The sequence below is a fragment of the Abramis brama genome, assembly GCF_963993115.1.
Source record: "Abramis brama genome assembly, chromosome: 14".
Classification (NCBI taxonomy): Eukaryota; Metazoa; Chordata; class Actinopteri; order Cypriniformes; family Leuciscidae; genus Abramis; species Abramis brama.
In genome coordinates this window covers 7,481,537-7,506,522 of record NC_139976.1, presented here as the reverse complement: position 1 = coordinate 7,506,522, position 24,986 = coordinate 7,481,537, and the positions used below count along the sequence as shown (strand labels likewise).

General features: G+C 37.4%; 1 protein-coding gene across 6 annotated transcripts in view; it reads left to right on the top strand.

Moving 5' to 3' along the window:
* The window catches only part of ttyh2 (tweety family member 2), a 63,579-nt gene that overhangs the window by 15,776 nt on the left and 22,817 nt on the right, over positions 1-24,986 (top strand). For all 6 annotated transcript variants that reach the window (XM_084134656.1, XM_084134654.1, XM_084134652.1 and 3 more), the window contains exons 2-3: positions 11,260-11,435; positions 23,766-23,877. In XM_084134656.1, the coding sequence (XP_083990782.1) occupies positions 11,260-11,435; positions 23,766-23,877 (288 nt within the window). The remainder of the gene's footprint in view (positions 1-11,259; positions 11,436-23,765; positions 23,878-24,986) is intronic.

Genomic DNA, 24,986 nt, shown 5'->3' with positions numbered 1-24,986 from the left:
CTCTGATACTTGTGTATATGCTTTAGTGACAATAAAGAATGTAAATTTATTTGAATTCATATTTTCAATTACATTCATTTAACTGGTTGTATAATTCACAGTTGAAATGGTTGATGATTGTTAAAATATATTTACAATTTTAAATGTTAGAAGATAGTGTTAATTAAATGAAATAACTAAATACAATTATCAATTTAAAAAAAAATGGCAACAAGAACATTCTTTGTGTGACATATGTAATGAAATGCCCTTTGAGGTCTGTATCATCTGACAGCAGGCCACGATTGTAATTTTCATATGGTTTAAATTCCTCTTATTTAAGTGATCATTAATTTTGATGGTGTAAATGTATATCATGCTAACAATGAGTAGTGTGATGGCCATGGTTGCCAACCTTGATTACCTGGTTGAAGTGAAACTTTCTTGATGGCTGAATATATCAAGTTCAAGTTCACGTTTATTGTCATTGTCATTCACAAGGAACAGCAACGAAATTATGTTGGAGCATACAACATCAGTACATGGTATATATTAAAGTGCACTAACACCAGTGCAAAATAATAATAATAATGATAATAATAATAAATACCCCCTGTGTAAACATGCACGTCAAGTATATGGTTGTTAAGACACAGAACCAGTGACATTTACTCTTAGTAGCAGCAAGAGGCTAACAAAACAACTTAAAAGGCATCCAAAACAGACTTCACTATCACACACGTTTGTTAGTATTCTCTTTAAATTGTAACAGCTCAACCTAATCAGAGCCTAACATGCAAAAGAATCATCATGAATAAACAAATATTCTCCAAAAACATTGGACACTACAATATTTTAAGTATTATATACACTACTTTAATGTAGGCCTACAATTACACCTGAATAGACTGAATAGATCTCTTGTGCTCCTAAAAGCTTCTGTCGACTAAGTAGTAGCAGCAAGTAAATAAAGATCAAATAAAAAAAACAAAAACATAACTTAATATCACTAAAAAGAACTGGAAACCTGCGCTTACAGACGCTCAAATCCACACATAAACACACCACTGACGTCTTCACTTCCAGGTCAAGAAGCTGTCAATCAAAAACTCAGTAGCCAATGAGAACACACTGCTACTAGCCCCGCCCCCACGAGAGAAATGTGTCAGAACGGCGAACGAATAACTCAGGCAGCGTAAACGAAAACTTCAGAAGCGTAAGCGAAAACTCTGGAAGCGCATTTGTAAGTTCAGATCAGCGATTGAAATATGAGAAATAGTTAGCAAAACATGCAGTGTATTAAAAACGAAGTCAAAAAATTTGCCTGCGATTTATTCTTTTTCAGTTTCAAAGATATTTTATTTAGTTTCAATTAGGGATGGGACGGTATGAAAATTTAATATCACGATTATAGTGACCAAAATTATCGCGATTATCAATATTATCACGGTTTTGTTGAAACGAGATGAAAGTGTTCAAAAAGAGTTGATGCTCACACTGAAGACATTCAAAGTCAAAGTTAACTTGCCTTGCGCCTACGTACAACAGTCGGTGATGGTCACACAAGACGACTCGGCAGATCTGAAGTTTCCCCCTATTGCAGCGACTTTTTCTTGTGCATGTTCTGCTGACAGGGTGACCATCCTCGATTAAGTTTCCCTCAGGACTTTTGTTAAAGCCAAAATATGACCACACCTCAGAATTGGTTCTTTTAAAAGGCTGAAAAATCTCCCGAGCACGGTCACTGCCTTCCACTATTCCTTCTTGAATAAAAAAAATAACATTGCGCGCTGCCGCTGCGCCTGCGTCATACTGTTGCTGGCTGAACAGGATCTAAAATCGCGATAATCAAATTTTAAACGATATTACTAACCATCAGTACATTTTATCGTGGTTTATAGTGAAACCGGTAATCGTCCCATCCCTAGTTTCAATTTATATTTTCATTAGTTTCTTGAAAAGCTATGTTCATTATTATTGGCACAAGAATAATTCCATAGTTTCCAAGCAGGCAAAAAAGCCAAATGCATTCCAGATTTTGACCATATAGCATTTGAGGTAGAGATAACTGCTGTTTGTTTGTATTATGTTTCAGGTTTAATGATAAAATAACTTTTATAAGCATATACAAGCATTATGTTAGTTAAGTTTGGGGTCAGTAAGATTGTGTTGAAAGAAATACTTTTATTCAGCAAGGATTCGTTAAATTGATAAAAAAAAAAAAAAAAAAAGGACAGTAGACTTAAGACAGCATATGGACACATTAAGGGTCAACTGCTATACAGTCCTGTGAGAAAGGATGCTGAATGTGCATATAGTATATGACACTGTCATCACATTCGGAATGAGCTGCGTTTCAGCAGTCATTTCCTTAAGGCTTCAATTAAACTTTATTATATCGAACGAGAGAGATGCTGAGCACTTCATTCCTGGAGAAAGACAGCAGTGTTTTTGACTGAGGGGCGGTGGGTGGTTGTGAGTGAGGATGTGAAATTGCATTCACATGGGCTGCGTTGTGTCCTTTGTTCTCTTTTGTGGATATTCCATGCCACTTTATTCCCATAATCCTCTGTTTGAACCCCTTTTATCCCTCCCTTGTGTCCTTCCCATTTTTTTCTTTCACACTATCTTCTCCACCCTCCTTCGCAGCTCCCTACTTTTGCGTTTCCCCATCTCTTTACTGTCCTTTCTTCTTCCTCCATCGTTTTCCCCCTTTTCTCCCCACCCGTGCTTCTCTCGCCTGTCCTCTTTCTCTCTCCCAGACGTCTTTCTATGTGCCTTATGGATGCTATAAGATGGATGGACTACAGAAATGAAATGATAAAAGTAAAGGAAAAACAAAAAGTGGACGAGGCAGGGTGGTTGCTTTTTAACCACAGCAAAGCAGAAACATATAACAACGTTATGGAAGACCTGTCAGCAACATTTCCCTTATTTACATTCAAAGTCTTAACAAGCACAGAAAGAAAGAAGCTCAGAAAGCATGTCGCTTTCTGAGGGGGCTCATTGTCAGACCTCGCTCAGAGTCAACATGAAACGCCATTCGAAACCCATTTTTCCATACATAATCTGATGTATTTCTGAGTGACAGGATGTTCAGTAAAAAAATAAAACGTGGGCGGGACTTGATTTCATCATGTAAAGTCGAGCTGGTTGAAAAGTAAAAGGTTATTTGTTTTTTATAGTTTGATAAAACTTTTGGACATGCACCCATTATGAATCTTTTACAATAAGGATTTTTTTTGTTGTTGTTGTTTTTTTGAGAAAGTAAATGAGTGAAAATTTGTTTTCCAAATCATGTTGACTTTAAAGTGCCCATATTATGCTTTTTCAGATGTTACCTTTCATGTAATATAGCTGTTCGTGAATGTAAACGAGCAGCAACATTTCGAAGTTCAAAGTGCACGATACATTTTTATAAATTATAAATTAAGTTATTGTCTCTTAAAGGCACAATATGTAACTTTTTTGCTTTAAAATTAGCAAAAATCACTTTATCTACGTTATATATTTTTTTTAGTTGTGTACTTACATTATCCCGACTGTTTCCAACAACTTTCAAACCAGGAGAAATTTTTATTTAATTTTTAGTTTCTTTATTTCCGTTTTGTCGCAGTCAATGGCGTCATATCCGCGTTGTCCCTGGTTTCCGCTCGTACTGCCATGGTAACCAGAGCTATGAGCAGAGCCCTCTGATTAACCAAAGCGACAGACGCAGACAACTGTGGAGTTCGCAATGTCTGTTTGCACGCTGTTGTTGTTTCGTTCAAACATTATGGACCATAGCAAGCAGACTTTGGATAAAAAAGGAGAACTAAAACGAGAATCAATATCAGCGCGGTGTTTTCGAGATGCCTAGAGCTCCCATAGACAGTAGCCTATATAAACAAGAGCTCCACGTCCGAGACTTCGACCGCTCCTACATGTACTTATTAAACAGGTGAGCACATTTACATAAAACTAATCAATGTTTTATAGTTCAACAATGATAAAATGTTAGAATATGATCTGTATGTTATTCTAATGTTGATCTAGCTTACTGCTAGTCTCATACAGACAAACTAACACATACTTTTCAACACATTCAAATGCAGTTTAGTGTGCTAGTGTAATGTTAGACCAGGTGAAACAGCGCTGCGTTACCTCACAAGTTTAATTTGTCTAATAAACTGACCTGTGAATAGTAATTCTGCGTGTAGTTCGGTAGAATGAAATGTCCATATTCCTTTTATATCCGCGGGATCCAATTCTGAACTGTCTGAAACGAGTCGTCAGTAACCTCCGTAGGTTTGTAACAAATTTGCATAATGCCAGCCAGTTTTCATTGGCTGTCTGCGAACAATGTCTACTTTGACCCCGCCCTTAAACTCTAGTTCTAGCCAAGGCCTGGAAGAGTTTAGTTCATGTTGACAATGTCAAAAGCCCCTTTCACACAGAGATTCCGGAAAATACATGGATAAAGTGACCCGGGATTTGACCCGGGTTCGTTTGATTTTGGTTCATTCACACTGCCAGTGATTTTCCGGAATCAGAGAGTGCGTTCACACACAACCCGTAAAAATCCCATAAAGACATGTGACATCGATGTGACTTGTAATGTCTCAGCAGCGTCTTAAGTTTGCTTATGATTCATCCCTTGTGCATTTTTTTTCTCTGATTCGATCATAAACTTTGGTACGCATTACGTACCATTTCACTATCTGGCGAACGATCCCGGCTTCAGCGTCATCACTACGACACGGCATTATTACGGCTTTTGTTCACACAGCGCGCGTTCCGGGACTGAACACAGCAGTGTTACTAGGTCCCCAACCCGGCATCAATCCCGGGTCATGTTTGCGTTCACACAGAAGGCGTTCTGGCAATTTCCCAGCAATTTGCCGGGATCATCGCGCTGTGTGAAAGGGGCTAAAAAGACGCTGCAAATCCACTTTGCCTGCATTGAGGACTCGGGCTCGAATTTATACAGTAAAAACGATACAATTGTTACTCTTCGTGTCACTGTGAATACAAGTGCTGAGGAAGATCCAGATCTGTAATACAGATATGGTAATGGACGTTTCCGACATGTGCTGTAAGTGGTAGACCAGCCACAACAGACTTGCCATCTGACCAATCAGAGCAGAGTATAGGCTCTGAGAAAGCAGGGGCTTAGAGAGACCGAATCCTTTATCGAACTGTTTCAGGCACTGATATGATGCTGCAATGTATATTCCAGCAGACATATCACCCTGTAGCCCAAGACTGGTTGCCCACTGAAGCTAAGCAGGGTTGAGCCTGGTTAGTACCTGGATGGGAGACCTCCTGAGAAAACCAGGGGCGCTCACCCTGTGGTCTGTGTGGGTCCTAACGCCCTAGTATAGTGACGGGGACACTATACTGTCAAAGAGCACCGTCCTTCAGATGAGACGTTAAACAGAGGTCCTGACTCTCTGTGGTCATTAAAAATCCCAGGATGTCCTTCGAAAAAGAGTAGGGGTGTAACCCCGGCATCCTGGCCAAATTTGCCCATTGGCCCCTGTCCATCATGGCCTCCTAATCATCCCCATATATACTGATTGGCTTCATCACTGTCTCCTCTCCACCAATAAGCTGGTGTGTGGTGGGCGTTCTGGCGCAATATGGCTGCCGTTGCATCATCCAGGTGGATGCTGCACGTTGGTGGTGGTTGAGGAGATTCTCCCCTTCCATATGTGAAGCGCTTTGAGAACTTAGAAAAGCGCTATATAAATGTAACAAATTATTATTTTATTATATGGGCTATATTATGATAAAATTAAAGTGTGTTTGACCTTGGATGCATGTGAGCCTATTGTAGGAGACCTCCAAAACAAAATTAGGAACAGAGCATAATAGGGGAACTTTTTTGGGGGGAAGTTTCCACAGTCAGGGAATATCAGGGAATTTTAAAATCATGACATATTTATATATTTTTACTCAGCCCTAAAATATTGGCTAGAAAGTGAGTGCAATCTTAAAAATTACTTCATCCAGCTATCACAAACGGATAGAAGTGCCATGGGAATGCATTGGTGAAAAGGTGTGGGAACCCTGTGCTGTTATCCTGTGGACATTTGTAAGCATCAGGGGTGGCTAATTGAAAAACAGCTCCCAGTCTTGTTGTGTCCCGTCTGTTTGTGTGTTTGAATGACAAGGGAATATGGGTGGGTGGAAATGACTTAGTGAAGAAGTGTGGGAGTGTGTAAATAATTCCTCTTTGCCTCTATTTCCATAGAGGATAATGCAGGTGTTCCATTATTCATGTCTGCCTGGTATTAATGCACACTCTTTGTGTGTGTGTGCACATTGTATTTGTTTGACTATTGTAATTACACACTCACTTTTGCTGTGCGAGTGTGTATGTTTGTGACAGAGAAAACATTGGTAAGGCCAGATAAGGCTGCAACAAGGCACGGGTGTTGTTTATGCATTTTCCAAATGTATTCTGAAGCGATTCATTGTATTCATAATAATGGCTCTGAATCTTTATTGCATGATTTATCTTCCTTCTCTTCCTCTCTCTTGCACAAACACATGCAATATTTTTCTCTCCACTTCTTATCTTTCTTGTTTACACTCTCTGCATCATTTTGTGGACTTCAGTTCTCCATTTCTTTACCTGTATATCTTGTGTAGGGCATATACTATGTGTATATCAAAGGTATGTCACGGATATATGCAACAGGGCAGGTACACGTGTCTAACAATATCTTATTGCACTATGCTAGATATATTGTCTTGGCAATAGTGGCAGGACTGCTTTATTTAAAGAGGCAATAATGCAAAAATATATAGCAGGACATGTATCAGTCAAGCCAAGACGAGGAAGAACTCCATTTTTATATTTGTTTTATTGTATTGATTCTCACCTAATGTGAAGCTGTTTTTGCACTCATGCCAGACATAATCATTTGTTATGACTAATTTTATCTTTTAGTCTGCATCCATCGAGCTTCAGTAAGAATAAAATAACAGTATTTAATTCACTGTTATATACAAATACACATGTATATCTCTTATGCTCACTGAGGCTGTATGTAGTTGATGTAAAGTAAAATAAAATATATATATAGGCTAAAAGCAGTAATATTGTGAAATATTATTACAGTTTTAATAGATTTGTAATGCACTAGCCTAATTTATTCCTAAAATGGCACAGCAGTCATTACTCCAGTCTTCGGTGTCACATGATTCTATGGTTAATGATCTATCTATATCTGAAATATAATATACTTTATCTGAACTATTTAAACATATTGTTTTTGAATTTTCTGCCAAAATACCTATTATGGTGTATGTATACTGTTAATGTTGCCATGATATAAGATTCTGCTTATACCACCCATCATTAATCTCTTAGGCTTTTCCCTGTCAGACAAAACAAGTTTCTCGTAGTTCACGAAGATCACAGGATTTAGTCTGGGTAATTCCAGTCATGTAGTCACATGCTGCTTCATTAAAATAGTCTATGATAATTCCTCTTTTCACTTTGTCCCAGGACTTAACTACAAGGGCAGAGAGGACCTGGAGGTTGCCATGGTGATGTTTATTTATGTGGGTTTTTTTTCCTGTCTCTGGCCAAAAGCAGTAAACATAATGTCAGTCTTTCTCCCCTTGTTTCCACACCAACTGCTTCCCTTGCTGATTTATACACACACACACACACACACACACACACACACACACACACACACACACACACACACACACACAAATCCCCACTCTTCAGTGAGAATGAAAACACACACTCATTCCCTAAAATGTACCCCATCCCCTCCCATAAGACCCCCCTGTGGCAGTCTGTGTACATCCTCCCCCCATTTCCTCATCACAGTACCTTCATCAACCCCTATTTACCCTTCACAAAGGCCTGATGGGGAATTCACCATCCTCAAAGGTGGAGGAGGGGGTTTACACAGACTCATCTTTTCCAGACAATGTGGCTGAAATGAGACACTGTGGGTTTCATCATGCATTTTGCTTAAATATCTGACATTTAATAGATACATATAGATGCTTGTGGTTAGTGGTCTACTACAGGACCAGGCAAAATGTGTTTGTTTTACTTATGCTCACCAAGGCTGCATTTATTTGATCAAAAATAATTTGTTTAATAAAATAACTGTTTAAAAAAAAAAAAAAAAAGTAATTCCTATGATGGCAAAGCTGAGTTTTCAGCATCCTTTCCTTCAGTCTTCAGTGTCACATGATCCTTAAAAAAAAAAAACAGCTTAAAAAAAAATGTAACAATGTAAAAGTCTTTACTGTCACTCTTGGTCAATTTAAAGCATCCTAAATAAAAATGTGTATTTTATATATATATATATATATGTGTATGTATATATATGTATGTGTACTGACCCTAAACTTTTGAACGATAGTGTATATTGGCCAACTGATAAATTGTGAATATAGAACAAAATAATTTTTATTTAATTCCTGATTTTTTTTTTTTCTAGGTCTCATTTGCTAATTCGTAATTGTTAATTGTTAATTTAGCGGCATGCATGTTTTGATGGCAACACTATTAATTACACTCTTAACATCTCAATTAATTGGTGTAGTTTGATTAGGTAATCAATAGACATTGTTGGTCTTTTGTTTATTTTCAGATTACTCTTGTATTATTAAAACATTATAAATAGTCAACTGTCAAGTTATTATTAAACAGAAAAATTATGAAATAACTGCTTAACTAAATTTCACTGCTGAAGCCGCTGCCATTTTGAGTTTTTTCGGGTGGCGCTGCAGCGGTGCTCTCAGACAAATCAAAGTTTTAAAGTTGTAATTAAAAGTTCTAATGAGGACGTAAACTCTTTTTACAAGTCGTAATGTTGTAGTTATGAGAATTTTGACACGGGGTGAATGCACCTTTATGATCATTATGGGTTTTTCAATGGCCAATGCTAATAGAGTACTGGATGGGATGGGTCAAGATGGATAAAGTCGCCCATTGATAGACTGTTGGTCGAACCATTAGTTATAATATTTACAGTCCTTATATAATCTGAAATGAAATTATATTGTATAACCTAATTCTCTATCTTGTCTGTTGTGATTTCTGACTAGTTTCTCTCACACAGTGGAGGAATACAGCTACTGCTGTTGTGGGTAGATTGGTTAATTTATTAGTCTTAACGTTAATAGATGGGAGTGAAGCAGATGGCTTAGGATGTCCCACCACCCAGAGGATGAAAGAGACTGTGTTGAATGTAACCGAAAGAGACAGACAATGCAAGAAACAGGGATGGTGATGCAGCAAATACAGACTCTGGGGCTGCTTGCTATAGCTGTCCTACTTTCTCCATCCCCTTCAGAGCCGAGAGGAGGATGGGAAACGACATGGTGTGTGTATATGAGTGTGCCTTTTGTTTAATAATTGTAGTCATATACAATAATCAGTTGTCATATTTATCCCCACTCACTGCTTAAAATCCATAGATTCCTGTCTGGGTGAATATTTTCAACCAAGTTAAGACCATTTTCAGTGCCAAAAATGAGATAATGCTCCTTTAACGGTGGTGTACTAAGCATTGGCGCTACCTTGCTACCGCTACCTTGTGCCCCCATTAAAGGCTGTGGGACTAAAATAGCTCCGGATCTAACAACTGGAACTTTAAGTTATATGACAGTGTGTGTTGCCACCAGAAAAGACCTCTGCGTTATCAGTGCAATGCATTATCTGTGTTCGGAAAACATCTCAGGAGGTCGTGACTTCATTCGACATTAATGAGAAACTTGCATTAGCAGACAAGGTCACAGGTATACCTATAGTACACATGGGAGCTTTAAATATAGCAAACTGTAATGGCTGCATCTGAGATTTTCATGTTTGTACTGTGTATAAAGATTGTATTAGGTTTTTAAAGGTCCATATTCTGCAACCCGCTTTGTATTGTTACAGAGTTGGTAGCATATCAACATGAACATTGTTGACTCATTCTCCCTATAAATGAAAAATTTACTGGCAGTTTCTTTCAGTTTTTACCCTCTGTTTTGCCTAAAACACCGTGTTCGTGGTCATCCAGTTTGAACTGTTGATTACAAGCTCAAGCTCAGAGGTTTTTCAGTTTATCCATCGCGGCGTTCTACATTTACAATACTTTGCAGCCTTGAGCCACCGCCTACAATGCGCTGGATCCTTCCTGGAAACCGAAAGTAACTCACTCCCGTTAAACATAATTTACTCTTTGAATTCTTGCACCCGAGATTGCAAGTCAACACCATAATGACTAAAAGTTTGCTAAGAAGCATTTCCTACTAACGCAACACAGTATTTGACTGGTAAGCGTATTCATAGAAGACTGGTGGGAGTGGCCTTGGACAGAAACATGCCCCAGTGCATTATGGGTGTTGAAGTTTTCCTTTGGCAAAAGGGAGGACAACAGCCTTATTTTCACATTTTACTTGCATAATCAGACGCACTTCACTGTGAAACATGGAAATCAATGAGGAAAAGATGTTGGGCGGGGATTGATTTTATCCATTAGGAGTTGATTGAATCATGAATTTTTTTTTTTTCTCAATTCGTATCCCATTTTGTTTTTCTTAAAAAAAAATCAACAGTACACCTTTTTTTGAATCGGCAAGGCAAGTTTATTTATATAGCACATTTCATACACTATGGCAATTCAAAGTGCTTTACAGAAAATAATTAATTACAAAATAAAAGCAATGAACATTAAAACAGATATAAAAGAAATTAAAATAGATATGATACAGTTATAAAATGAATTAAAGGAGTAAAAAGATGATAGATAAACTTCTCATCTGGGAAAACACCAGTGTATCATATTATTCACAACTCCCAGTTCCAACAGCATTCATAACCCATATTACTTGGGTAATCTGACTTATTTCACAGATAAATAATTAGGAATAAGGAAACATGTTGGACAGGGTTTGATTTTTGTCCATTAGGCGTTGATTGGATCGTGAAACAAAAAATGCATAGATAAATCGTCCACAGGAAGACAAAAAAACATGCATCAGGACATCAATTTGGATTTCATGTTGACTTTAAGAGTTGTAAACTGAATATGCATTTGTGTTTTATGTAAATACGGTTGGTCAATTGTTAAAGTACTCATAAAGCAGTGACGCTTTCTGAACAACTCAGAGAATTTTATTTTCCATATGTGGACTGATGATAAGGGAGCTTTGTGTTATGAATGGCATATGAGATCAAACTCTTTCATTTCAAAAGAACAAGGAAAAAAAAGAGTTCTTTTAACAAAGAAACTCATATCTCATGTTTTTTTTGTTTTTTTTCTGTTTCAGTCGCTCATCTTCCTGGGCTGTGTAGCAGCGGCTGGGCTTGGTGTGAATCTGCTGTGTCTGGCCATCTACCTGAGCTGTCTGTGCTGCTGTCGGAAGGATGAGGAGGAAGAGGAAAGTAAGAAATCCAACTCTTGCTGTGTCACTTGGGCTGCTGTTGCTGCCGGACTCATCTGCTGGTACGTACCGCCCACTGTTCTCACACGAGAGAAACCCGCTCAAGATGCAGACAGCATAGTTAAGCACTCAAGTGTATGGCAAGTGTATGTGTAAGAAAAATATGCGAGAATGATTTGCTTATATGTTCATTGTGGTTATTTCAAACGTTCTGTCTCTGGCATGGTTGAGCAGAATATAAAATTGAAGATTTTATTAAGAAGGTTTTTGTTGTCATCTGTCACGCGATTTGAAATGAGTGATGAATCAACATGGCAGCAACTAGAAAAATCCCCTTTGGCAAATTAGCTCATAACTTCCTGGTGACATATCTTCCTCATTATGTCCACACCTCTTTTTATTTTATTTGATTTAGCTTTTTGCCTCTTGCATCCACCTCTCTCTCTCTCTCTCTCTCTCTCTCTCTCTCTCTCTCTCTCTCTCTCTCTCTCTCTCTCTCTCTCTCTCTCTCTCTCTCTCTCTCCCACCCACTGAAAAAAAACCTAATTTCAGTGATAAATGCCATGAAAAAACACTAATTTGTAAAACGTCAAACTTTTTCCACATTCTAAAAATGTGTTCTCCCACTGTTCTGATTGGCTGTGCTTTTTCGATTGATTTTGTCGCTTTCCGTGTCTGGTGTTGTCGCTGGAATCTTATCGCATTGCGACTGGTTAGGACACTGTGTTAAGGTGCTAAACTATTTTGGTCAAAAAAATATGTATGGTATGGCTCCTTTAATATTGAAGTAAGAAAGACAGGAGAGGCTCAAATATCTGCTCTATTTCATTGGCTATAGAGATTTAACAGACAGACAACCTAGTAAAGAAACAGCCTCTGTTTCTCTCTCACACTCTCATTTGCTCTCAATTTCTTTCTCAGAGAGGTTCAGTTTATTCTCTTGCTCTATAAAATCGATTGTTCACTGGGTCACGTCAGGTAGTGCTGCTCTGCTCGAATACAGAGAGTGATCTACATTCCTGTCTAAACCCCCAACCGCTGACCGGCGATAGAAACACTCCAGTTTTGTTTTGGGCCACATTGTCTGTCAGGTCTGAGTTGGAGGAGGGGTTGTGGGAACACTCAGAGTTTGACTAGTATTTAGGATTTTAACAGGGGGTTGAATAGCCTTGGACACACCGAGACGGCCCTTTACCTTCTGCTCAGACACTGTGCAGTTTTCTGCCTCCGTCATCCATTAAGAACGAGTGGCATTCACTTCTTCACAGCTTCAGTTCTTAGTGACCATGGCTGTCAAGCTCAAAGAAGGACCAAAAAAAAAAAAAACACCAGCATAAAAACTTAGAAAAGAGTCCATATGACTTAAGCCATAGAATAGCAATGTTATAATGAAAAACTGAAATCTAGGTTGGTAAAAATCTCACCCTCTGTTTCGGCTCTTAAATATCTTTCTCCCTCCTGCATTTTTTAATGCGTAAATGCGATTTGGTAATGGAAGATTACCAGTGACACAAAGCTATCTTATGACTTCAGAAGACTTGAAATGCATGGATCAGTTATATAGCTTTATACAAGGGGTTTTCAAGCCTTTTGATGGCGTGGACCCCAAAATAGTCACCAGGGACTATATGTGTATGTATATATTTCATACATATTTCAAGTATGCATGAAGAAATGGAGCATGATATTATAAAGACATGTTTTCAAAATTAAATAATTGGCTTTTATATCATCATTGTACTAAAGTCAAAGCAAATTGATTTATGATATTTGTGCAGGACCAGTTTAAAGCAGACAAAATGATTGAAAAAGATTGGCATACGTCACCAAAGCGAAGTCTGTCGTGACAACGGAAGATTGAGTTATAACAGTTTGATTTATAAATTGCACAATAAGATTGATGTGTATAGTCTCCCCCTTTTTTTTATGGAATGACACAAATGTAATTTTTGTAATGAGCTATGCCTTTAAGAAAGTAACTAGAGTCAGTTTTGTTTTCATGTTGTGAATTGGTCAGCAAAAATGAATATCTTTGCAGACAGCCACATTCACAGTCTTTCAAAGTCTGAACTCTTGGGAGCTTCACTACACAGAGCTTTCTTAAAGTAATAGTTGTTACTTTGACATGCTAATAGCAGAAGGAGAGTTCTCTAATCTATCTCAACACTCCAGTATCCCAGCTGTTACGTCATCCCACCGCTGCTGGAGAAGTGCTGAGCTCTAAAGTGCTCGATTGAATTAGTTAGTGTTGTGTATGAGTGTGTGTGTGTGTGTTTATGAGGGCACCATCCTCTCAGTCCCATGACACTCATCTGTGTTGATATTATTAAGTTAGCTTTACGACTGTCTGTATTCTGAAACCTTCTGTGGTGAAACAGAGCCTACTGTTGGGTTAAATGCGAAAGCATGGTCTGAGTTTAACATCAGCAATTACATACTTTTGTATATGGGTTGGATAACCAAAAATATATCAAATATCTTTAGATAACTTATTAAATATTTTTTCTTTACTTTTTCTATGATTTTTCATCTATAAATCTATAGGCTAAATATCTATAAATAGCACAAGCTCTCTCTCTCTCTCTATACTATATTTATATTTGCGTTACATTTCAATGTATAATTGCTTAATTTTATTTTCCCAACAAACTCCTTGTAAATGTATAATATGAATATTTAATATTCATTGTAGCTTCATATGAAATCGGCTTAAATTTGAGATTGGTGATGTTATGGATTCTCTAAACTTTCACCATTGTCGCATTGCAGACATTGTTGGTATCCTATACATTTATTGTTCACTGAAGGTTGTCTGTTGGTTTTCTGTTTTCTGTATACTGTCATTTAACTTTGGAAACTTTGCATTTAACTCTTCTAACCTCTCCTTCTATAATTTATGTATTTTTACTAAAACTGGCATGTTTCAGCAAGGCTGACTTCATCTTCATTAAACGTTAAAGGGTTAGTTCACCCAAAAATGAAAATTCTGTCAGTAATTACTCACCCTTATGTTGTTCCAACCATGTAAGTCTTTCGTTCATCTTCGGATCACAAATTAAGATATTTTTGATGATATCTGACAGCTTTCTCACTCCTCCATAGGCTTTCAGAGGGACCCAAACTCGCCGGCCCAGAATAGTTATTAAAAACATCGTTAAAATAGTCCAAGTGACTACAGTGGCTCTACATTAAGTTTATCATGCGACGACGATACTTTTTGTGCGGAAAAACAACAAAAATAACGACTTTATCCAACTATTAGTGTTCTTCAATGTGGGCCTCTGACGAGAGTTCACGGGAGCGCCAGGACGCCTGAGATTACGGCGTTCTTCTTCTACTCCTACTTGTTACTGGCTGCTCACTCCTTGGGAGTATTATTACCGCCATCTACTGTACAAGATGACGTCCCGACATCATGTTCATCAAGACGTAAATCACAATAAGTGTCGAATTCAATAGCTTACATACAGCGCGCGTCTTCCTCTGCTTATAAACAGACCGTTTTGCGCTTCCGGCAATGTCGGGGCGTCATCTTGTACAGTAGATGGCGGTAATAGGAGTGAGCAGCCAGTAACAAGTAGGAGTAGAAGAAGAACGCCGTAATCTCAGTTCTCGCGCATGCGTCCTGGCGCTCCCGTGAACTCTCGTCAGAGGCCCACATTGGACTATTTTAACGATGTTTTTAATAACTATTCTGGGCCGGCGAGTTTGGGTCCCTCTGAAAGCCTATGGAGGAGTGAGAAAGCTGTCAGATATCATCAAAAATATCTTAATTTGTGATCCGAAGATGAACGAAGGTCTTACATGGTTGGAACAACATGAGGGTGAGTAATTACTGACAGAATTTTCATTTTTGGGTGAACTAACCCTTTAATGTGGTTTGTAGCAGAAGTGTTTCTGCAGTGTCCAGAAGTAAATCATAGGGTTGTTTGTTTAGTTGGAATGATGGGTGAACAAGTAGATAGAAGTGTGCATTTAATACAAAACCTTCAAGTCAACTATCTGGCTCCAAATCAATATTCTGTCTCAGTGAGAGTCTCAGATCATGCAGTGAAATGATGGAGCCCTTTAGGGTCCTAGATTGCTCTCAGGTTTCACAATTGTGTAAACGATAAATTATCTGTTTTTAAATGTGATTAAAGTGGTCTTATAGCCTAAAGTTTCAAAGTTTTATTTAAAGGGGTTCATATCATGAGTGAGTAAGTTGTCCTTGATCTTTTGAGATACAATTTTATTTCAGTATAAACATAATGTATAACTTTAAGAAATCAAAACTTTATTTAAAAAAAGTTGAAGATGATGATGATGATGATGATGATGATGAAGAGAAAACAATCAACTGCAAATTAGCAATAACACTACAATGTCTAGTATTTTGTGCAAGTGGAACTGGTCATAATCGCTGTCGGTGCTTTCCGAGATGCCACTCTAGATATACAGTGCCATTGTGACTACACACTATTCTTTTATTTTCTCCATTATATTGCTGAATGACAGGAGTTGGGCAATAGCTTCTGTGGTGTTTTGGTAATCTACAGCTTGTGTTGCCATGGTTCCCCTGCGTTCGGATGTTCTGCTCCTTTTCAAGAGTTGCTTAGATCACGACATGAAGAGCATTTTTAACTGCTTTAATTAAAGAAAAATGAAATAAAGCACTAAATAGTACTGACTAGCCTTCAGTGTTTATTTGTATGTTTTTAATAATAAATAATAGATATTTTAATAATACATAATTATATTTATAATAATTTACTCACCCTCTTGATGCCACAAACCCATATTATTATTATTATTATTATTATTGTTGTTGTTGTTCATGTGTATATATATTGGGTAAACTAAATTAGTAAAATATGTAATTTTATTTTGAAAAAATAAAATAAAAATAAAAATATAATATATGCATGCATAATATACCATTAATATACCATTTATAACTTGATATTAAACAAAGATATATGGGTTATTTTTATATATATATATATATATATGTGTGTGTGTGTGTGTGTGTGTGTGTGTGTGTGTGTGTGTGTGTGTGTAAAGTATAATATTGGATTGCAATGTCATGAGGGCGAGTAATTTATTACTCCATTATTACGCTATAAAAACATAAACATTCGTATTAATAGAATGAAGTTGAGTTGTATTCCAGTTGCTATTTTTCTGAAAAATAGCTTTTGCTCATGCCACAGCAGCTATTGTTTCTCCACCTGATGACGTGACCTCCCCATACCTCATAGAAGCTTTCACTGGCAGGTAAAAGAGAAGAGCGAGGATCTCTTATCCTGCTGTGCTTCGCCAGTTGTTTTCTGCCACACTCTCACCTGCTCTCTGACATCTGTAACCTATTGTCATCTTTCTGTTTGGTGTGTGTGTGAAGGGTAATAGTTCAGTTCTGACAACCGCTGTTCAGCATATGTCTGATGGTGATAAATCTAGATCAGCACTTTAGCCTAGTCATTATTTTATTCTTTATTGACTGATGCTTAGCCAGGAGCAGTCAATGAGTTTGAGTCATTTTCAAATCCGGGTCTTTATCATGACTTTCCTTTTTTTGTAAGTAAAGCACATCAAATTGAAGTGGCTCATACTGTCCTAAATTATGATTTGACTAAATCCATGTCTCACATTAAAGCAGGTTCGTTCTATTGCTATTGTGATATTCATCATTAATAAAAAATGACAAAAAAGTTTATTTTCTTTAATCTCCTAATTGTACAATTTTATTCCTGTAACATTATAACTTTATTCTCAAAACATGTTACATTGTCACTTTCTCAAAACATTTTTTTTTTTTTTTAAGTAAAATGTATTATTATTGTTATTTTACTTTGGCAGTTTGTGTTCACACTGTATTTGATCTGATTTAAATATCACCAATTACTGTAGTTTTGATGTATGTGTAGTAATTTTTCATGTTAAAGAACTTGATGAAGCAGGAAGTTGTAGCCTACAGTTTGAGGGTGAATGACCAATATTGTGTTCATCAGTCATGTTCTAATGAATCATGCAGGACCAAGATGGCTTGACAGATGGTTACAGCTTCAGCAAACAAGCCTGCCCACCCCCTACTTAGTAATGTGGGGCTCTTGTCGTTTCAAAGCTCTGTGGTGGCATGAACAAAGAACCCAGCGATTGAATAAAGAAATGCACATCTATCGTAACAAAGCACTGCCCCCTTCAGGAGAGGAGACATCTGAGGATCCGCTGAAATCATATTCGGTGGAAGACGCTCCTCCTCTAGTTTACTTCATACTTTACTCAGTAATGCCTCCCTTAAGTAATGCTTTATTTAGCCATTATTTATGTGCCTGCTTTCAGACCTGGTTTTTGAGGTCAGAGCAGAGCTTTTTTTGGCACTTTTTTAACCATATAAAGGTAAAACATCTTAAGGCTCTGTGGTTCTTCTAAAAAAAACAAATACAACATTAGTGCTTTGGTTTTGAAAAGCATAGATGAGACAGTGATGAACCATGGGGAGCAATTGCCTATAATATTGCATTTTTATCATAGATTTATAAGCATCCATGCACCAGTTTTTCAAATGCAGGCTTTAACTCCTCATTGGCTGTCTGAAGACCACAGGTTTAAGAAGCTCTGCAGAATGATTCTGATTCAGTTCTTCACCAGCAACCATCTACAATATTAATAATTTGACTAATTCATCTTGCAGAGTGCAGCAGAAAGAGCTGTTTCTCTTCAGCTGTCTTTTCCAAACAGGTTTTGCATTTGAAGTGTTTGGTTAAACATTGAAAGATGAAAGGGCTTTGTCTCATTATGGAGTCTTTTTTTGTGAGCAGTGTGTTTTGAGTAAATCTGTGAACTAATCCGTGAAAAATTCGAATTCTGGTGTTCTTAGTCTTTCGCAAAGACAGCCTTTTTAGTATGGAATCTAATCCATTGTACAATTTGGCAAGAACGGCATACTTTGATAGTCATGATCATCATGATTGACATGGAAAGTGACCGACCACAGTTAGTTTTGCTTTTATCATTCAATTAATTTCTACATTCAAATAACTATTGATTATTTCACAGAATCTATATCTAGTTATCTTGCTTCTTTTTGAGTATCTTCTAACAGTTTGATGCATTAATTCTTCCTCAGAACTGTTCATTGCAGCAGGCCGATACCTTGTAAAATGACTTTCGCTGCTTCCGAATATGTCTACTTTTCTACTATAGAACAGAAGGAGAAAAGTACCCATATCCCTACTACTTCCTCCGAGATTCTGAAGGTTGCGTTCGATGGACACTTTACTGTCCCAGAATTTGTGAATGGAAGTGAAGTGACACAACTGAAAACGCATTCATACTATATAGAACATACCATTTAACGGTCACAAAGTACCTGAGATTTTGGACGCAGCGTTTGTTTCCAAAATCAAATGGGAGCTATAGGGTTAATGGATTTGAATTTTTGATGTTAGTTTTTAGTTCAGTTAATTAATTTTCACTCTACCACTGTAGAATTTGTATCAGTGTTGTTTATTTTAATTTTAGTATTTTGTGCTGCCAACGCTAGTGATTTAAATGATATAGCCTAGTTTAAAGCAGCGGTCCCCAACCTTTTTTTGTGCCACGGACCGGTTTAATATTAGACAATATTTTCACGGACCGGCCTTTAAGGTATGGCAGATAAATACAACAAAATAAAATGATACGACCGGCATAAAAACTGGGATATTTTTTAAATATAATAATAAACGTGAATCCAATGTGTAGGCCTACTCGCAACTTTATTAGCAGCGGCCTCGTAAGATCGTGCCTAAAGACAACTGAGAAAGCCTGAACACAAACAAAATGCCCCCCAAAAGAAAAAAATCTCCATGTTTTCGGTGCTGATGCGTTCATGTAAGGGTGGCGCTGCCAATAAAGCACCTAAAAGCTGTCACAACGAACCGGCAAAATTAATGATTATGAATATGTAAAATATAGCAGGAGACATTTTAATTTTTTACTAATAAACAAGTGTTTTCTGTGTCAGTGTCGGCTGGAAAGATGAAGTTGACGATGCTGACTCACGATCTTCGCAGTAGTGAACGCGCCAGAGAGAAATGCACATTTCATACGGATTACATAAGCAGAGAACAGTCAGTTTTCTTTTGTTTTGAATTGTTCTGTTTAAAAGTAGACATTTCATGTCTCAGGTCTGTGAGGAAAGTAGGCTACCTTATCACTGAGTTTCGGTTAATTTATGAGACGAGCTCCAGTTCACGCACCGGCGCCTCCATGTCGTGATTATCTATTTTCTAATATATTTACTTCTTATTTATTAAATCCAGGCAATTGGTTGATGAAACATTGATTAAAATCAAGATACAATTAATACAAAACGAAATTAAATTTAAAGACAGGCTTTGTGCTTTCTGTTTGAGGTCTCTGTGAAAGTTTTAAAGCAGTCTTTCAGTGCCGCTTTCAGAGTGCTCACGTTCGTAACGGAGAACTGTCCCGTCTCTAACATTGTTTTTTTTTTTTTTTTTTTTTTTTTTTAAATAAATTTCTAAATAAATGCGACTTATAGTTCAGTGCGACTTAGGCTATATATGTTTTTTCTTCTTCATGACGCATTTTTTGACTGATGCGACTTATACTATGGACTTATAGTCCGGAAAATACGTTAAGTTATTTATTCTTTCTGTGCGGCCCGGTACCAAATGTCCCACGGACCAGTACCGGTCCGCGGCCCGGGGGTTGGGGACCCCTGGTTTAAAGGATAGTTCACCCAAATACAATTCTGTCATCACTGACTCAGCCTAATGTTATTCCAAATCAGTTTATTTTTTATGCAGAACACAAAGAAAGATAGGGAACCCACCAAACATCGGAGCCTATTGACTTTCACTGTATGGACAACAAAAAAACAAAAAAATCTCAAAAAACAGATTCATATTTGGATATTTTGATAGTCCACTTTAGACATTCTACTAACAATACATAACTTTGGAACTACATGTCAACTAACTCTCATTAGAATATTAGTAGACTGTTAGGTTAGGGTTAGTAGAATGAGTTTAGTGTTAGCAAATATTATGCAGACAGTCTGCAAATACTCAAATGACTAGTTGACATTTAGTGGCAAAGTTCCTTATAGTATGTAGAGTGTATAATGTTGACTACAATCTGTATTGTAAAAAGCGCTATATAATAAAGGTGACTTGACTATCAAAATAAAGTTTTACCTAAAAAAATAAATAAATAAAAATCAGTTAAAGTTTTATTCTTCATTTTGGTTTCCGTTAACAGTAATAACCCTGATTGAAACTGGCGCTTTTAGTCAGCTCTCACCATTTTTATGAGAAGGCTGTCATTTCTTTCTGTCTCTCCCTCTCTCCTTCCTCTCTCCATTGCAGCTAAATTGTCTCATGCACTTTTTAAATCAAAGATGGATCAGGAGAATGATGCAGTTTGACTTGAGGCATCCAGCTAATGAGAATTCACTCTCCCCATAATTTTAATAAAGTCCCAGACCGCACACATTCTCCCGTGCGTAATTTCGGTGCAAGACGGCACACGGCCTCAGGGCACTGTGCAGTCTTTATGTGTTTGTGTTTGTGAGTGTGTCTTTATAACTCCTCACCCACTCCAAAGGCAAGAAGCTTTGGAGGAATCATTACTCTTTTACATTTCCCCAGGAGTCCCACACTGTCAGTCTGATCTAAAATCAGTCTCTACTCTTCAGCTGACACAGGACCGAGAACAGATTTTGCATTTCATTACTCTGCTCATTATGGTCCCAAACATGAAATATACGTTCAACACAAAGGAGGGTGGACCAGGGATGAACTTTAAAGGGCACCCTATATTAACAATGCAATGCGGGATATGACTTCACTTCCTGTGCGGTGTTATTGACCTCATAGGGTCTCTGGGGACTAATGAGCCAAATACCGAGAACAGAGATGAGCCTGGCCATTTTGATGACATCATTCTTTCTATGTGAGATGCTTCCTGTTCCCAGTGTTGAGAAGATTGTGGCTTGGTGTGGAGGGAATGGATTCTCACGCCAATGTTCTCTGTTTCATGCCAAAGACTCATTAACTTGTTTCTCTGATATTGGAGATGGCTTTCTCTGTCATGCTTTATCTCAAATGGGTTGTATTTGGACCATTGTCTGATTTTGAATAGCTGTTTTTGAGAAATTGGTTTGGAGAAAGGACTATGTTGTTTGCAGTGAAACATCATGAGTATATCTTCACCAGTGCAATTTTACTGGATATGTCAATTCAGTTACTTTTAATATAAAGCCCAAATAGTGGTAGAAGCTCTCTAGAACTTGCCGTTATGATACTAGGGGTAGTTGTTGGTGGTTGTTTTCCAGCTCAATTTCTCTGACATTCTAGTATCCACATATGGCCCCTCCTTCAGTGTAAGTTTTATGAGATTGCTGTCCCCAATTTTTCTTTTTCCGAAGAAGTCAAACGAGAAAGAAATACAAGTTTGAAACAACATGAGCGTGAATAAAAGATGATAGAATTAAAACAAGATGCACAAATCATCCTGATTCACTAGGAATCATTTCAGGTTGCTAAAATGTTAGGAACGAGTTAAATGCTAAAGTTAAGTGTTAATATGGTCTGTTCAGAAATAGTCTCTTTTATGGTGATATTGTAGACTTTATAAAAATTACTCGCCCTCATGTATTTCCAAACCCATGCAACTTTTGTTCATCTACAGAACACAAATTAAAATACTTTTAACAAAATCTGAGAGATTTCTGTTTCTCCACTGAAAGTCTGTTCACCCAAAACGAAATCCGAATCGAGTGGTTTAATCGTAGTCTTCTGAAGAGACATGATTGCTTTATATGTTGAACATTTTAATTCAGGCTTTTAATCACATATAAACATTGATCAGCAAGCGTTCTTGCTTGACGTGCGAAAACAAACGTCATTGGTTCTTGCGAAAGCTCAATTGTGCAGGAATGACACACAAGAATGAACCTCATTGGTTCTCGCACGTCAAACAAGCATGCATGAGTGTCCGTTTGTGAATTTTGAATTCCATATGCATGTTCTGTTCTCTGATTAATGTTTATATGTGAAATTCAAATCAAACCTCCTCATCATATAAAGAGATCATATCTCTTCAGAAGACATGGATTTACGTGCTCAAATCTTGTGGATTTAGGGTGAACACTTTTTCAATAGTCATTTCAATAGTAAAAAGTGTTCCAATCACCCTGAATTCACCCCAATGCTACGGTCTATTTAGGAACCTTTTGAACCGTCAGAGATTTGGGTGAACAGAATTTCATTGGAGGGACTGAAATCTCTCAGATTTCATGAAAAATATCATCTTTGTGTTCCGAAGATGAACAAGTCTTATGGATTTTAAACGACATGAAGGTGAGTATTTTTCTTTTTTTGGGTGAACTAACCCTTCAATAATAATGGCTGTGATTGTATTATTGTTCTGAACGCGTGGTTATCTTTCTCTCGCTCTCATAGTGCTTGTGTGTTGTTCTCACAGGCAGAAGGCACCATCTTTTTGTAATTTCCTCAACCCTTATGTTTTTTGTGTCTGGGGAACATTAGCCTCTGGCTCAGTACAGCTCCTGCTGAATATTAAAGACCTGCATGTGGCACGCGTGCACCACCCATCCTACCACAGTGCTTTCATTTCCCAGTCATTTAACTTTAGATCCATATAGAGCTTCTTCGGTCCAAAATGATGTTAATCTAAGCACAGGAAACATTTTCTGACATTTGATGACTTGAACTCATAGCAGTGTTGTTATTGTTAACTAAAATTATTAAAAATCGTTTTCTGTAATTGAAATAAAGCTGGAATAAAATAAAAATGTATGCAAAAATTTAACTTAAATTAAAGTTTACAATGTTTCTTTGGAAACACACTGAAATATGTTTAAGTTGAAGTACTAAGTTCACTATAACTGAAACAAAAATGTATTAAAGATATATTAAAATAAAAATAAAATAACAAAAGCACAAAAATTGCTGAACCCCAAATTAAAATCACAATGAATATATAAAATGAAAACTGAAATATAAAAAAGCTAGTTCCAGTTATTGATAATAAACACTGTAATGGTATACATAAATTATACTAAAATATCATTATTGTGTACATTTGCAATCCTGTATCTTTTGCTTAAAGTGTAGACCAACACCTTAGGAGCATTTTTTTTTTCGGTATTTTCAGCTGTTATTTTGGGGTTTAAACATGGTAAAATGTGCATGCTTAGTGGAAGCTAAAATCGTGGTAAAACCAGCCAAAACATTTAATAAAAATCATGCAAGAGTGAAACCTTTGTGAATGACTGGTGTTCCAGATCTGTGGAAATCCCTCTGCGGATTTCTGCATGTGCATATTCTGTGAGGGCCTGATGATTACAATTAATTTTAACTTTTCACCTTTTGACTTTTCAGTGTTGCTGTGGGAGTTGGTTTCTATGGAAACAGTGAAACCAATGATGGGGTGTATCAGCTGACCTATTCCCTCTATAATGCCAATCACACACTGGCGGGAGTGGACAGTTTGGTAAGTACAAATATAGCAGCGCTGACTATAGATAACACATTCAGACTGTTTTTTGACTTACTAATCAATTTTAGTCTTGACAAGTTTCAGCCGAAATGTCCCAATAGTCTCGCTGACTTCTCTCAACCAATTTCTCTCCTTCCAAAAGCTCTAACATTATCTTTTTTCCCTCCCTTAAAATAGATCCGCACTTTCTATCAAAGCGTTCCTTCCAACCAAACCTCAGCCAGATGGTCCCTATATTCTCAGAGTTCAGTTGTCTGCTTCTGTAAAATCTTTTTTTTTCTGCCAATCAGCACTGCAAAAATTTCATGGGTTCCCCTACTGTGCGCATGATTGATTTTCTGACATCCCTTTTGCAATAGCAAGGACACCATTGAAGATATGTGGAGTTACATGTCACCGCATGTCTCTTTGGAAAAATGTTGCTCCCGTGAACGACGAGGGGTGTATCTATGCGTGTTAGAAAACAGAGACTCACTCTAGTGTGTTCCTGTGATATGGAGTAGTTGAAGAAAATACCTCAAATTGGTTTTTACAGCCTTTTATGTTTGTGCCATTATTAAGGCCTCTTTTTCCTTTCGTCATTGTCCCTTTCCAAGCCTTGAAGGCTGTGGCATGAATAAAACCTAATTCATGCATCTTCAGCCAGACCTATTTATATCCGTCTCCATTTTTCTGATTCAAATGCGTAGAGCTGACAGTGACACTAAGACGCTTTAATCCTGCTTCACGCACCAATTTCATGCACTCGTTCGGGCCTTTCATGCCTCTGGTTGTGAGTTTTAGATATTTCATTGCCTGGTGGACTGAAAGACTGCAAAAGCAATGATTAGTTCACCTTTTTCCTCCTTTAAAGGTGAAGTGTGTAATTTTACAGGAAAAAATAATGACTGTTTTCAAACGGTTTTCCTGAGAATATCCCCTGTCAGCCATTGATCAGGTGTGATCTGCCTATCCATCTATCATTCTTTCCACACAGACATACAGCAACTGTTGTTTGAACTGGACATTTTGAGAGTCACACCTGTTAGTAAAACAGTCGTCAATCCTGAATACTGCGAGTTTGAGATCAATTGGACATTAGCCCAGCTCTAGTGGTGACATCA